At 43.3% G+C, this 15387-nt stretch overlaps 1 protein-coding gene across 4 annotated transcripts in view; it reads right to left on the reverse strand.

The window, feature by feature from the left end:
- Positions 1 to 1397: 1397 nt before the first annotated feature.
- Positions 1398 to 15387, reverse strand: part of MARCHF6 (membrane associated ring-CH-type finger 6) — an 82397-nt gene continuing 68407 nt past the window's right edge. For 3 of the 4 annotated variants that reach the window (XM_032337752.1, XM_032337751.1, XM_032337753.1), the window contains exons 23-26: positions 10652 to 10741; positions 8304 to 8436; positions 7142 to 7277; positions 1398 to 4410 (exon numbers count right to left, since the gene is read on the reverse strand). In XM_032337752.1, the coding sequence (XP_032193643.1) occupies positions 4320 to 4410; positions 7142 to 7277; positions 8304 to 8436; positions 10652 to 10741 (450 nt within the window). In that variant the 3' untranslated portion in view covers positions 1398 to 4319. The remainder of the gene's footprint in view (positions 4411 to 7141; positions 7278 to 8303; positions 8437 to 10651; positions 10742 to 15387) is intronic. The other variant, XM_032337754.1, reaches the window with a different exon arrangement.

Below are 15387 nucleotides of genomic sequence, written 5' to 3' on the forward strand. Positions count from 1 at the left end.
CCTTTGCTGTGAAACTTCAAAATCACAGATTACAGATGCCCTGTGGTTCAAATAGCATTTCGCCTATCACTGCTGCACTTAAAATACAAATGCATTTGATTAAAAAGAAATAGTTTTGAACCTAGAAATGAAAGGATCTGTTCACGTGGGGCACACAGGAAGGAAAAAAAGCCTGATGGAATACTTTCGTTTTTCTCTGAGATTCACGATCAACTACATAAGATGGACTTGACTGGCTTTCCTCCATTCCAAGTATCCACTTAAAGAGAAAGCCTGCTGAGGTTTTGGCACATGGATCTTGTAGACAGGTGCGGAGATGGGTAGCATCTTGCCAGCAGCTGGGAAGAAGCCTTCACTATTCCTAGTGCTGATGGTCTACTGGTCCGGGGACGGGACAAGGCGGAAGGGATGTGTTCTCTGCAAATATACTTTAAAACTCAACAGAATAGAAGAACTACAATCACAGGTAACTTAGTTCTTTTTCTCATGTAACTATTATATTAAAAAATACTTAGATCATCTATATATGCTGATTAATAATGCCCATTTCTGTAATTCTGAAGCAATCTTGCAACAAAGCAAAAACAAACCAAAAATCTAGGCTACAACTAACATTCACTTTATTCAATTTTGTTCTCTTGACTTAGAAGGCAACAAACAACCACATAAAAAAGGGAGCATTTTAGAATATGTACACATAAAATTGGTCTGGGTATCTAAGGTGTTTGCTTTAATAGAAAACTTAAGTCCCAAATAACTAAGTGTTCTATTTATCCTTGAAGACAGTCATTCCTAGGCCTTACAGTCACTCCATTTCCATTTACGGTACTACTCTACTCCCATGACAGAATGAGGCACTCATACAGAACAGATGGGACTGAAAACTGGCATACACTATCCTAACTTCGTTGTATTGATGCCGAGCGTATTGCTGGAGACTTGAATGAAACCCTTCCTCAAAATGGCTGCTTTTAACAGGGCAGTTAGGAGGGTGAGAGGGAAAGCGGGGGGGGCCAAGGGTAAATTAATGAGATACAGACAGCCCAACTGAGGGAGTTAGAGGACCTCCACACACACAAGGTTTTTAATACTACTTTGGTGGTAAGACATTTTACTTTTGTCTCTTCCCCATGGGAACTAAGCAGGCAACATTCTAAAGGAGTCTTTTAAACATAATCATTTAATTTTACAATTAAAATCACAGTAAGGAAGGAACTTAAAATACTCAATCCTGAAAGTGACAATAAGGAGCTAACTTGTGAAGGTGAAAAAAGTGCCAGTGTTCTTAGACTCGCGCTACACTCTTGTGCGCGCACCTGTGTGTGTACGGGGGTGGGGGCTGCTCACAATACAGTGGAGAAATGTCCACTCTGTTTTACAAAGTCATAAATTCAACCTCAATTTAAGAGTTGCACTTTAATAATAGCATTTGCCAATACAGAAATGACATCTCTAAGACCAGATCATTTAAGAAAGTTATTCTCTATTACCTGAATAAGGGAAAGAAAAAATACAGACAAGAATCCACAGTAATAACAGCTATATTAAATGTTGAAATAAAAACTGCTTTTTGTTTACATCTGGAATTGAGATGTCCAATTTCCACTGTTTCTCCAGCAAACTAACAGGGAAAAAAAATCCCCTAAAACATGGAACTTTTTAAGGCTAGCTATATATAAACATCACACTGGCATTTTTCTTCAGTTTTCGGCTCAACTATTAGTATTAATAGTTTAAAAATCAAACATAATTTGCTAATAAGGAACAAATGCACACTTCATACTATGGCCATTTGATAACTGGTCATGTGGAACTAACTCCCAAATGCTGATTTGTCTCCAATTTATAAACAGTTAAAAATAAAGCAGAAAGGTCTTTCCTAACTAACTTTCTTAAAGACTGTTTTAGCCCAATGTAAAATGAAGCAAAACTACGCTATTATTAAAAAAAAAAAAATCTACAGGAAGAAGGGCAGCAATATTAGCCCTTTCTGAACTAGAGGTTTAAAATGTTTGTAAGACTACTGGTTAATAATAAAATCCTGATGCCACCCATGTAAATATCATGCCAGCAAACGCTTTCCTTACAGAAGTATTCATCTGATTGAAAAAAGGACAGAGCACAACTGAAAACCAAGAGGAAATCCTTAAGTACAACAAGATAAAATTATCGCCAGTGAAATGGAGGGCAACTTTTCGCCATTCATACACATTCATATATATAAGTTTGGTTTGGTTTTTTTTTTTTCTGTTTTTTTTTCTTTTTTCTTTTTTTTTTTTTTTTGTTTTTTTGTTTGTTTTGTTTTTTTACAAAATATCTGGTAAGATTCATTTAAAATTCTGTAGCATAACAATTTTTCATCCTTTATGGTATCGGCCTAGATCTCCCCCCAGTAAAACAGATAAATGTTTCAATGACTTTATATCAAGATCTACAAATTCTCTGAAAAATTAAAAAAGAAACTAAATTAATATAATCAAGTTATATGCCCAATTGATAATATTTTTCTCCCAAAGAGAACAATTTATATAGACATACACCACAACAGGTGGCATTACATTTTAAAATGCTCCTAATTTTTTAAAGTAGGACTAAATTTCTAAGTAAAGGTAGGGCTAGCAAAGACCTTATTTCAAATACAAGAGAAAGGACTGCTACAAAATGCCAAAAAGTGTAACACTGAACCCTTTGTCAAGCTTTTTTTTTCTTTGATACTGATGTTTTAAAATGTATTTTTAAAGTAAAGTAATCACCACTTCAGGAAAAACTGTTGAAATGTAAAACAACCAGAACACGTTTGCTTTTTGGTAGCTTATGCTTAGCTGACTTCAATATTTTAAAAATCTTCAGATTAGAGTCTATAGACATTTTAATACTATATGGAAACTCTTTAAGAGTTCCTGAAGACCTATGCTATCCATTTTCTCTGAGAACTTTTGGTTATCATTCAAAAGCAAACACCATCCTTGCAATATACCATTTCCATTAAATACGTGGATCATTGCCCAACTGTTCCATTTCTCTAAACTGCTTACTTGAAGCTTTGGTTATAAGGGGAAACCAGGTTTATAAGTGTCCAGTTTTCTGAGATTTTATAGCACATAGCCAATGAAAGACATTCTTTACTCCTATGTTAAAAGGCCAGCTCAAGCCAGCTTAAGTCTGGACAAGCAAAATCAAGTTGGTTTTATTTGTAGTTCTAGTCTATAAACACAAAGTTCTAGAAACTTTGGGATGTAATCACGGAAAACGAGGAAAAATGTACTTCCTCACCCTCCCCCAATGGTGCACTAACCAGCAAGACCAGGTATTTTAACCAGTCTTCTCTAATGCTGCTGGTCGAAGGCCACAAACCACATCTACAATGAAGAAACATCTCAGTGTGTTCTAATTCCAGTATGATGCATTGTTGGTGATGTTATTTTATAAGACTTGTGATCCTGCATGACTTTTGGCCATTGCTTCCAAAAAGGAAAAGAAGACAGCTGTGCATGGAAAAGGGGGGTTGGAGGGAACTAATGAAAATGTTCTCGTGGGCTTGTTTTCTCTAAATATAGACATGCCCCTAACAAGCACAAAACCCCAACCCCCTAATGCTGATCACTAGGAATATTAAATTATCAAAATTAAAAATAATTTCCTCACCTAGCACAAGATACTATACAATATTATAAACACAGACACATGAAAAAAAAATCAGGCAGTAGAAAATGTACAACAGCTTTGGTGTTATACAAAATAACTTCCAAAAAACGATTGACAGTGAAGCAGAGTTCATGTTCTCTTACCACAGACACTCCACTGCTGATTTCTACTTGTTTCCTTTCAAGTTCTTGGTAAGGTCTGAACAGCCAAGAAAGACAGAGTGTACAGTTTACTTAATAAGAACTGCCAGGAACACCATGGTACTGCGCTCCAAGAGACGTCATGAAAATGTCTTGCCTCTGCACTACGGCTCTGTGGCACGTTTCCTGTCAAGATCACAGCAGGTCCAAAATAAAGTGACAACTAGATTTAATAAATTAATATACATTTTGTTTAAAGATGTACAATGCACATTCTGTTTAATCCAAGGTTTTAGGGTATCCAGGAACTTCTATTTACACATGTACAGATCTCAGACAGCTACGATGTCGGAAGATGCAGGAAGGGCAGCAGAGCCTTGCACTGCCGCTCTCTGAGTGCCAAGAACGCAAGTCAAACACAGTTAACTTAAAAACAATGCTGAGAGATCACTGGGAAGAATCTCCAAAGAGAGAAGTCCACAAAAAAGGACACGTAAAGGCAAGGGGAAGGTCAAGGTAGTTGAGACAACCACTTTATTCTTGGGACGACTGTGGAGGTGGCGGAGATGTGCCTTGTTTGCCAGATTTCCGTTCATAATTCACGAGGCGTTGGCCCACAAGGTATCTAGGTTGTAAAAACAGGGTGGTTACTCTCTTATATGATCTTACATATTTAAACATCCTTCCTAAGAGCAGCCAGTTTTTAAATGCAAATCAGATCACTCTCACTTAAAACCCTTCCCAGCTGGGTGGGGAAGAGGACTCTAGAATGAACGCCTGGCAGACGGTACACCAGCAGATACCTCACAGTGAGGCGTCGGCTGGTGGGGAAAGCAGGAGAACGGCAAACGTTGGAAGCTTTCGGATGCTGGGCACTGGACACAGGCTCCGGTCCGTACGTCAGGGGCTTCTCACAAACTAGCACACTCGGAGGTAAGGCACAGTAAGCTTGTTCAGGGGATTTATCTGTTACAGACATTTTATAAAACAGCTCAGTGGACAGATCTGAAGAAACAGACTAGAAATATGAGCTCCGGAAAGCTGGGTAGAGAGGTAAGCAAACCAGAAAAGCTCTAGCTCTAGACAAAAGGAGAAATCAAAGGGCAAAGTTTTCAATGAGGTCGGACAGGAGATGGCGGAGGGGAGCGTACGCAAGGGACGGAAGGCAGGAGGCTGTGGCGCCAGAACGTAACTCACGTGCTGGGATGAGAGGGAGGACAGGACAGAAGGTGCAGGGCTGCAGAACTAGAGACAGAGTGACCATGGCTGAAATGACAAGACACCATACCCCCAGGATGACAGCAGCAGTTGCAGAGAAGCAGTGGTGTGCTTCACTAAATGGGAACGGCCTGCAGCCTGACCGACCCTCGAAGGACAGTGGGTGACCAAGTCCACAGTGTCAACGAGCTCCAGGAAGCCAGGGTAACAAGTGCCCATCTGGGGTCAGCACTGCAGACTCCGGAGTGCCCCGTCAGTCCTCAGCCAGTGTGCAAGCGTGCAAGAGCGAGAGTGCAGCCAGCCTGGGACAGGGTGGCCGGAGCTGGGTCTTTGAGACCTAGTTTACTCATCATTAAAGTAAGAACAATAGTACCATGTTCCATGCTCACTGTAAGAAGCAGGAAGCGTACAAAAACCATGGCCACAAAGACCTGGCATGTGCTAAAACTCGGGGTGGTAACTTTCACTCTTCACCATCACCTTTCCACCTTGACTCCCCACTTTCCTGCCAGCAAAAACGAGCCTAATGAGATCTTTTTGCAGTTTATGCCAAGTAGCTTAACATGTCACTTTTTAGAACATTTCGCAAATCCTACTGCTGCTTCATCCATGATTCTACTGTTTAATACTTTTTCTGTCTTACCAATTCTTCTCCAGAAGTTAACTACTCCTTTCCACACTGCTCCCCAACCAACCAGTGGAGTTTTAAACTGTGTGGATATTACGTATGTTTTAAACAATGACAACTGAACAGCCGCTAACGTAACACACATGGCTCTACCTGACACACACGTCATCACAAAGCAGACCAAGTCATGTAAAGAATGGGGTTAGCATGATGGCAACAAATAAGCAATATCCATTGGTACGAGAGACGTGGTATAAATTAACTTGCCCGAGACCAAAAAGTAACTCAGTGGCAGCAAAAGGAGACTCTGAGCCCACGCCCCACTTTCCCTGATGCCCAGCACCCGCTCTTGCCCCAGCCGGCCCCAGGCACACCCCACAACCAAGGCCTCCAGCGAGCCTAAACGTCAAGTTTTCTACATGAAGAACAAATGCGGAGAGGAGACAGTACGCTGGGCTGCAGAAAATAACGAGAAAGGTTGGGATGGTGGTGGGAAAGGACAAGCGGGTAGCCGAGCAGGGCGAGGGACAAGCCCTGAAGAAGCATCAGAAGCCGAGGCTGTGTCTTGTTTGCTTTCCGCCCGCAGAACTCACTCGTCAGCCTAAACAAGGGAAGTGACACAAACGGACTTTCATCACCTACCCCGCCTCCTCTGTTCTTCTGTGGTGGACAGAATTTTATACCCTGACCGCCTAAGTGTACTTGTATTTTCACTGCCAGTAAATGCTTTGGCAAAGCCTTAACATCCTCAATCTCATTCTTAAAAACTCTTAAGAATCCTCAGAGTAAAGAAGGTGACCACACAATGTGCTCACAGAAAAATGGAGGTGTTGTTAACAGTGACACGAGCCGGCACGTGTACACTTCAACTTTCCGGGCCAACCTGGAGGGAGAGTAACAAACCTCCTTCCCCTGCCGACACCATGAAAGCAGAAGAGGATTCAGCCTTCTGTCAGGACACGGAAGGTCAGAGGACCGGTATCCCCGGAAGGTGTCCCTCAGCCGCCGTCCGTCTCTCACCAAGGTCAGGTCACGGAGCATCCCAACCGCCAAGGTCAGGCCCAAGATGCTTCTGCAGGGGCCTCACAGCCCCCTCAGCAATGGCCAGAGCGGCCCAGGGGCCCCTGGCTATAGGCGGGGCTGAGGCAGGCTGAGTCCTCATGCAGCTTATTTTTATCCGCAACTATTTAACAGATTGTCAGACCTAAACATTTGGAAGCAGACTAAAAACTATTCGGAGCAGGCATTTAAACAGTCTTCCTCACCTTCCTCGTTTCTCCCAGTCTTCACCTCCATGAACAACACTCTGTATTGCCAGCTGCTTGGCCCAACCAAGTCCTTGATAACATTCCCTTTCACATCCTACACACGATCTGTTAGCGAATCCTGTTAATTCTACCTCAAAATATATCCAGAATCTGAGCACTCTTCCCAACTATGATTTATCACATCAGAAATAAAAAGTAATACAGGAGACATCTTAAGCTAGAGGAATGAAGTCTAGACTCACTTGTCATTTTTAATGTGCTCATAAAGGCGCTTGAACTGGCGGACCTGGAAGGACAGGATCCCCATCAGCACCACAACCATCAGTAAGAACGGATAAATTCGCCGGTGGACCAAGTTTTGCATTTCCGCAGTAACACCTGTAAAACCAAAAGACAAGCTCAGGCGTCAGTGGAAGGACAGTGAAATGAAAGCACGTTCCTCTCCCAAGAAAAAGGGGCTGGTGGTGCCCAACCGCAACACGAGCTCGTTGTGTGAATGGCGCGAGGCCAGAGTGCGGCAGTCGCAGCCTGAGGGGCCTCGTGAACACGCCGAGGAGCAGGATGCTGCCTTCAAGGCCACACGGGAACCCATGAGAGGATGTTCACTAAAGAGGAACAGTGGGACCCATTCAAGAGAAAGGTCATTGTGGAGAGTGAATTAGTGCTGGTGGCTTCCAATTAGGGAAACCAGATAGGAGGCCACTGTGGTTAACGTGAGAACCCTGGGGAGGGTGCCGGCTTCAAGAATGGGTTCTGGAGGCTGGGTCAGTGGGACCCCGGGACCACCTGAGCAGGGAAGGCAGAGACTGAGGTGACACAGATGACCTATAAGGTTTCGGACTCATGCAGACTGTTGGATAACACTAGTCACTGAGAGAGGGAACTCAGAAGAGAAAGATCTGGAGGGGGAAACTCTGTGCTTCTCACTCACAACACATGCTATGTTTAAGGTCCTGTGAGACTCTTCCGCACACAACTGATAATATCTAGTTGCTGAGGCATCGCTAAATACCATCCCCTCTTTGCTTTTCCTTTTATGATAAAGAACATTCTGAAAATTAAATGTAACAACATTTTCCCTTGATTTTACAAGTATGGGACCACAGCACTTCTAGTCAGGAGACAACCTGAAGGAAATCTGTTCCTATTTTGGGGACAGTGTAAACGTTAATACCACCTCACCTGCGTAGAGAAAAAAACGATACCAAAGAGCTTTATGATTCTCTAAATCTTGCCCTAAGTTATCAAGTCTAAGAAAAACAGCCTTCTAAAATCATTGTTTTAGCTAGATTTTTATTTACAAATCAATCAGATGGAGCCAGACAGCCTATGATACCAGAAGTGACAACAATACACTGGTGTCATAAAGGTGCTCTCTCAAGCTCCCCAGCCAGCATTACCCACCTAGTAAAGGAACGACGCCGGACGCTATGACGTAAGGTACGCACAGGGAAAGCAAGAGCACAGAGATCACGGGCGCTGCCAGTTTACGAATGATATAGTGAAGGTCAATGTTCCGGATGCCATTTGCATAAACCTGAAACATGATGAAGAAAATCAGAAAAAGGATACAGGACAAATTCCTCCAATTAACAGAGCAATCTCTACTGAGTCCAAGGCACAGCAAGTTTAATCTGTTGGTTATTTTTCCCAAACTCAAGACATATTTTGAACACAAAGATAAGTACGGTGCTCACAAGTTTTTACAGAAATGCATTTACTTCCTTAGACTTTGTAGTTAACTCTGTTAAGGGATGAAATAAGACTCCAATCTAGAATCCTAACTACACGAGTCCTGTACCATACAATACCAGGCATATCCAATAACGTTATGAAGACCACATAATATGAAACAACTGCACACATATCTTGTGTAAGAGTGATCTGTATTATTCGTTCATTTTATCTGAAAAATTCATTCTTTTTATCGGAAACACATTTCTGAAAAGCCTGTATAAATGAAATTGTGACAATCAAAGATATTTTTGATTTGTGAAAATTCTACAGTGAACTTTTTTTTTTACTTCCAAAAATTTCTACAATATTTTCATCATCACCCAGAAAGTTCTAATGAATAGAACTTCAGAGTAAAGAATAAATGGAAGTGGGAAAACTCTGGGAACAATGGAAAATAAAGATGGTATGCAGAGGGGGACAGAACAGAAGAGTACTGTTCCTGTTTTCTCCTCAGCACCTGAACTTCTCCTGGACACAGTCACAGGACCCTGCAACTCAGCCCAATCCCTCAGGAACGGGCCAGAGCATTCGGATGTGCATGACCACAAGTTTAACCCTCCAAAGGCAAAGCTTCCAACCCAAAGAAACCTACTTACCCCAAATGTACTTAAATCAGTGCAACAAGGCACCCCAGTGTTTCTCAATCCTTTTACTCAAACTTACACATATATAGGAGAAAAGAAGGCATCAGAGAGCAAAATATTACAAAGATCAACAATGTTTCACAGCCTCCAACTGTGATTAAACTGTGATTTATTCTACCTCCTTTGCAAGAGTCAGAGTCTCACCTGGAGACCCAAAGTGGAGAGAAGCATGTAAACATACAGCAACTGCCTGGCTCACCCTATCTCCAGAAATCTCTGGGTCAGGAATTTTTTTGACAATTTCTTGTGCATACTGAGCTGAGAACTACTGTCTTTATTTTCTATACATCAAAAGGAAGTGTGCCTTTACTGCTACAGAACTGCAACACCTAATTCATTTGGCACTAACCTAAAGATAAGAGGACTGTCCACAAATATATTTTCTAGGCAATTAAAATTTAAAGTAATACATAACAAAATCTGTTATGTTAGTTATTTTAGACAGAAATCTTCCTGAAGTGAATTATCATACTTTCCAGCCTTATTATCAGAGTGCAGAAGCACCATCTTCTTTTTCCAAGGTTATCACCACAATGATCAAGCTGACAGGTCCATAATACAACAGTCTTAGGTGCTATGCAGCTAGAATATTCCCAAACAGCACTGCCTTTTTTTTTTTTTAAATATCGGTGTTTTTATTTTTTATTTTTGTTATTTTTAAAGGCTCTGGGATACATACTTTCTAAGTTTTTATTTTAATTCTAGTCAACAACATAGTGTTGTATCAATCAGTTTCAGGTAATACAGTATCAGCTTTGCTTTTTCAATCTACTTTTTTCTGCCCTTTACTTATTTTTAAGAAGACTTCTCTATTTATTTGAGAGGGAGAGGGCGTGTGCACTCAAGAGAGGGCAGAGGAGAGGGAGAAAGAATCTCAAGGAGACTCTGCACTGAGCGTGGAGGTAGACCCAGGGCTTGGGCTCTCAACACTGAGGTCACGACTGAGATGAAACCGGGAGCCGGGCACTCAGCCCACTACGCCCCCAGGCGCCCTTGCCGTCCACTTGCAGTCTAGGGCGGAGACCGCTTCACTCAACTACACACTGAGAAAACGGAGTACCTGGTCTACATTGCAACTCTTGCCCTGAAAAGAAACCACATGTGCTAATTTTTGCCTTACTTTAGATAGGGTTTTAGGTACTTTAAGCCACTGGTTAAACTTCAGACAAAGGACATTTTAAGAGTGGTTGATGAAAATTCATGGCAATAAAACAGCAAACTGTTTTCTTTAAAAAAAAAAAAAGTTATATATGCTTCTTAGAGAAAATGTGCAGGAAACTCAGGAAGGTGGAAATATGGAACATAAGCACTCGATGGCTGAGCACAACCCTCCGCCACTCCCAGTCTCTCCTGAAAGCCGGCTCTGCTCACCTGCTCTATTACTGTTTTCAACCACCACTGCGGACCCATCAGCGTTATAGCTGCAATGATTTTGGCGTGCAGGACTCCAAGGGCCCAGTCCTAGGGAAATAAAACCATTTAAGATTTATTTATTTGAGACCAAAAGAGAGGGCAGGGGGAGGGGCGGAGAGGCGGAGGGGGAGGGAGACAAGCAGATTCCCCACTGAGAAGGGAGCCTGATATTGTGATACCCTGTGGGGCTCGAACCCAGCACCCTGAGATGGTGACCTGAGCTGAAATCAAGAGTCTGATTTAACTGACAGAGCTACCTAGGCACCCTGGGAATAAAAACCATTTAACAGATTTTCATTTTCAGCAATAAACCCAGTATAGAGGCTATACAATTTTCTTGCATATTTCACTTCAAAACAGCAGTTCTGCGGGATCAGTAACAATTTTACAGAAGACTAAATTACACTAGAAAATCCAGCAAAATTGCACGCCACCCCCTCCAAAGCTCTGTTTCCAACAAAACAAATTCTAGCATCTTTCAGAAACTTACGGTACTTGTGTGAACGTTATCGGAGATCTTGACAGGCAAATAAATAACACAGCACCATTTTTTTTATGTCGTAAACCATCCTGGACTGCCGTATTGGTTTTAGCCAAGCTAACTGCGTCAGAAGAAGCCTGTGGAGCCATGCTTGGCCTAAAGAAACTATCCCAAAGGCTCACAGAAAGCTTCTAGCTCTAGTACTGCTGAAAGGTTAACTACAACCTCCTTGGCCACACCGGGCTCCCCACTGTGCCTCCAGCCTGCCCACGCCAGAGCTCCACCAGGCAACCAGCGCCACTGCCACCTCCACCCCCACCCCCAATGTGACATCTTAAAGCACAAATCAGACCACAGGAGGACAATTCCTTGCTTACAACCCCAAAGTTCTCAGCATGGCACACAAAGTCCTGCATAGCCTGGGGTCTGTTTTTTTTTTTTTTAATTTAATTAATTTATTTTTTAAAGGTTGTATTTATTTGACAGAGAGAGCCTGCACAAGTAGGGGAAGCAGCAGGCAGAGGGAGAAGGAGAAGCAGGCTCTCTGCTGAGCAGAGAGCCCAATGCGGAGCTCAATCCCTGATTTTGACGTGCAGAACCCTGGGCCACTTAATGACTGGGCCACCCAGGTGCCCCTTAATGTATTTTTTTAAAAGGTAACATGTAATATTTAGATATATATATATTTTTTAAGATTTTGTTTATTTATTTGACAGAGACAGCGAGAGACAGAACACAAGTAGAAGGAGTGACAGCGGGAGAAGTAGCTTCCCGCTGAGCAGGGAGCCCGAAGTGGGGCTCGATCCCAAGACCCCGAGATCATGACCTGAGCTGAAGGCAGACGCTTAATCAACTGAGCCACCCAGGCACCTCCTGATCTATTCTTATATAAATCCAAAACCGTCTGCAAAGGCTGAAGTCCTCTGTGACTACCACCAGCCTAAATCCTGATTCCTCCCCAGCAATGACCACTACTAATAGTGGTACGTACCCTCCACATTTCCCCGCTAAGCATTTACCTGTATCTACACATATACATCCCACAGAAAAGACGTCGTATCATTTTTATACGGATTTTGCTCACACTGGTTTTCCTTTCCACTGTCTGCCATCTCGAGGCTTATGTTCTGATCTACTGATCCGGCATGCCAGGATTCTGAGCATCTTCTTCAAACGGGGTCAAAGGTGACGCACGCTCTGAATTCCTGCACATCCTAAAAGCATCTCTTTACTCTACAGACCAATGACTGAATGACATTTTGCCTGGGTATAGGAAGCTTGGTTTTTGTCCCCTTCCACTCAATGGTCTGTCTACAGATGCTCTTCTGCTAGATGGCTTGAGTTGCTACAGAAAAAAGTCTATTACCAGTATGATCTTTTTTGAAGTTTGACTTCTCCTTACCTTTAGAATTCAGAAATCTTACCAAGATATGCTCAAATATGTGTTTTTCTTACCAGTTTCATCTCAATGTCCACTTCACCAAATCTGATGAGTCCTTTAACCTACAGAATCAGGACTTTCAATTCAGTTTAATTTTTCTATTTCATTCCATGCTGCCTCATTTCTGCACTCTGGAGCTCTTATTAGGGGATGTTAAATCCCCTGGATGTATTCTCCGAGACCCTTACCCTTTCCTGTAACGTCCTAACTTGTTCAGTTTTGCTCTGTGCTCGGCAGTGGTCTTCCGGGAGCCCAATCTGAACTTCAGTGGTGACTACCCACATCTTCAGTTCAGCTACTGAATGTCTGAAGACCCAGGCTACGGAGCATCAGAGCCTCGCTGTTCTTCTGCCACGTGCGCACGCGAACACATACTCCCCTTCATCGCCTGCGTTCTCATTCTTCCACTGGACACTCATGGCTCGGGGAGTGGCTCCATGTCACGTGGGACGTGGTCTGACTGCTCTGCCTGGCCACTGCTGCGCAGCCCCCTAGATAAAGCATTTGCTGTTTTTCTCTGAGGTTCGATGAGGTTCAGGTCAGACCAAGTATAACTTAAAGGGCTGCAAAAGGACCTCTGAGCCCTTTAGACCTTTGGGAGAGCAGGTACTACTCCGCTGCAGAGAACACGGTGAGAGCCTCTCTGCGGCTTCTGTACTGTCCCAGGCTCCCAGGTAGGGAAGATTCGACCCCCAGATTCAGCCTTCCTTTGGCCTCTGGGAGTCTAGAATACACCCAGGTGAGGTTCTTGTTCACCTGATGGAAGTCCACAGTCTGCTCAGGTTCAAGCTCTTTAAAGATCCACTGATATATCCAGTCCTTTCTGACAGGATAGGACACACAACACTAGTTCCTCTGCTAGAATTCCGAGAGTCTAGTATCCGTAAAGCTACAACTGCTTGACACAGGGAAGGCAAGTAACTAGGAGTCAGGAATGGAGAAAAAGCAAACCGTTCTCTCAAATGTTAGAGTTTTATCCAGAATTTTAAGGATACCATGCTGCTCATATCCATCTACAACCAGAGTATTTCTCCTACTTAAAAACATGTCTGAGAGGGGCGCCTGGGTGGCTCAGTGGGTTAAGCCGCTGCCTTCGGCTCAGGTCATGATCTCAGGGTCCTGGGATCGAGTCCCGCATCGGGCTTTCTGCTCAGCAGAGAGCCTGCTTCCTCCTCTCTCTCTGCCTGCCTCTCTGCCTACTTGTGATCTCTCTCTGTCAAATAAATAAATAAAATCTTTTTTTAAAAAAAATAAATAAAATATTAAAAACAAAACAAAAACATGTCTCAAAGCTACCTATAGCAAAACACACGGCTCCACTGCACTCCTTTTAACTGCTGCACTAAGGGCCAAAGTAAAAATGTATCACCTTTCTTTAGTCATTCTCTGTGGATGGACATCTGGGTTGCTTATAATTTTGGACATTATTTTAAAAAAATGACATGGTGGAAACAGCTTTGGCTATGCTTCCTGCACACATGTAAATGTTCCTTTGCAGCAGATCTGAAAAAGTGAAACTGCTAGGTCATAACACATAAATATTCTTAAAACTGGACAGCTTCCAGTTACTCTGCAAAACGACAGTGTTGGGTACTGTCAAGACCACCAAGGACACATAGGTGACCATGCCAGCTGCTGTCACTACTCACTGCAGTGAGGAAGGACACACAGTGTGGGGAAGTTGGGGTGCTCAGGAAGACAGAGAGAGAGCTTATTATAGTAGGTCAGTTTGCTTGAGGTGAAGAGAGAGAAATTTATGGAAGCAGGGCTTTGCTCTATGTCCAATCCTTTAGAAAGTGAGGTAATCGATATTGGGTCTCTTATTAAATCTATCCAGAAGCAGGGACTGACTGAGGCTAAAACGGTAGCTGGGAATGAAGCAGCAGCCAATGATGGGGGGTGTCCTCTCATTTTTGTGGTTTGGACAACGCTCATGTTTTTTTGCCTGTGTTCAGACATGATTATGAGAGAGTCTCGCTTCTGTCCGGTTCCATCACGGTCACAGAGTGGTCTTGTGTGGTGCTGATGTTCTGTGAAATTGTTTCTGCCAGACAGGAGAACACCAAGGCTCAGCTGATGATGCCAGGCCAGCTCCTGGGTAAAAGTCCAGCTGGTGGGAAACCAACAACCAATGTCAACAACACAGGTGAGCGACGATGCTTCCGAAGGCTTCCTGGCGCGGCTCTCAAATCACACTGGGCTACTGAGTGTTCGCAGCTGAGGCCCCAGGAAACACGAAGCAGAGACAAGTCAATATGGCCTGTCTTGATTTCTAGCCTGCAGACGCTTTGGACACGATAAATGTCTGTTTTAAGCCACACAGTCGTGACGTAACTTGCTAGACAGCGAGAGTAACTGAAGACCCATCAACTTTCCCCTGATGGGTACCGTATCCACTGATCAGCCATCCGTGCTGAAATTGTTTATTAACTATTGCAAAGCAGTGATTTTCTTTTGTCAGCTGGCCTTCTTCTGTAAAACAACAGCTTTCCTTCAACCCCTGATGCTACCCGACTTCACTGCGATGCGGCTCTCCCACGAAGACCTCACACGGGCTTCAGTACCTCCCTCTCTTTCCCACTTTCCTCCCCGAGCCTGATCCAGACAACGCAGGGGTTGAGGCAGTTCCACACATACGCCCTGTCTTGCTGCATGGTGGCCCCTCGCTCCTTCCTGGAATATTGTCTTCCTTCCTTACCCACACCTCTGTACTCCACCAGGTTGTCCGAGACACTGTCTGCTATAGAGAACCAAATCCCAGCTCCGCAAACC

The sequence above is a fragment of the Mustela erminea genome, chromosome 3 (genome assembly GCF_009829155.1).
Source record: "Mustela erminea isolate mMusErm1 chromosome 3, mMusErm1.Pri, whole genome shotgun sequence".
NCBI classification, from domain to species: domain Eukaryota; kingdom Metazoa; phylum Chordata; class Mammalia; order Carnivora; family Mustelidae; genus Mustela; species Mustela erminea.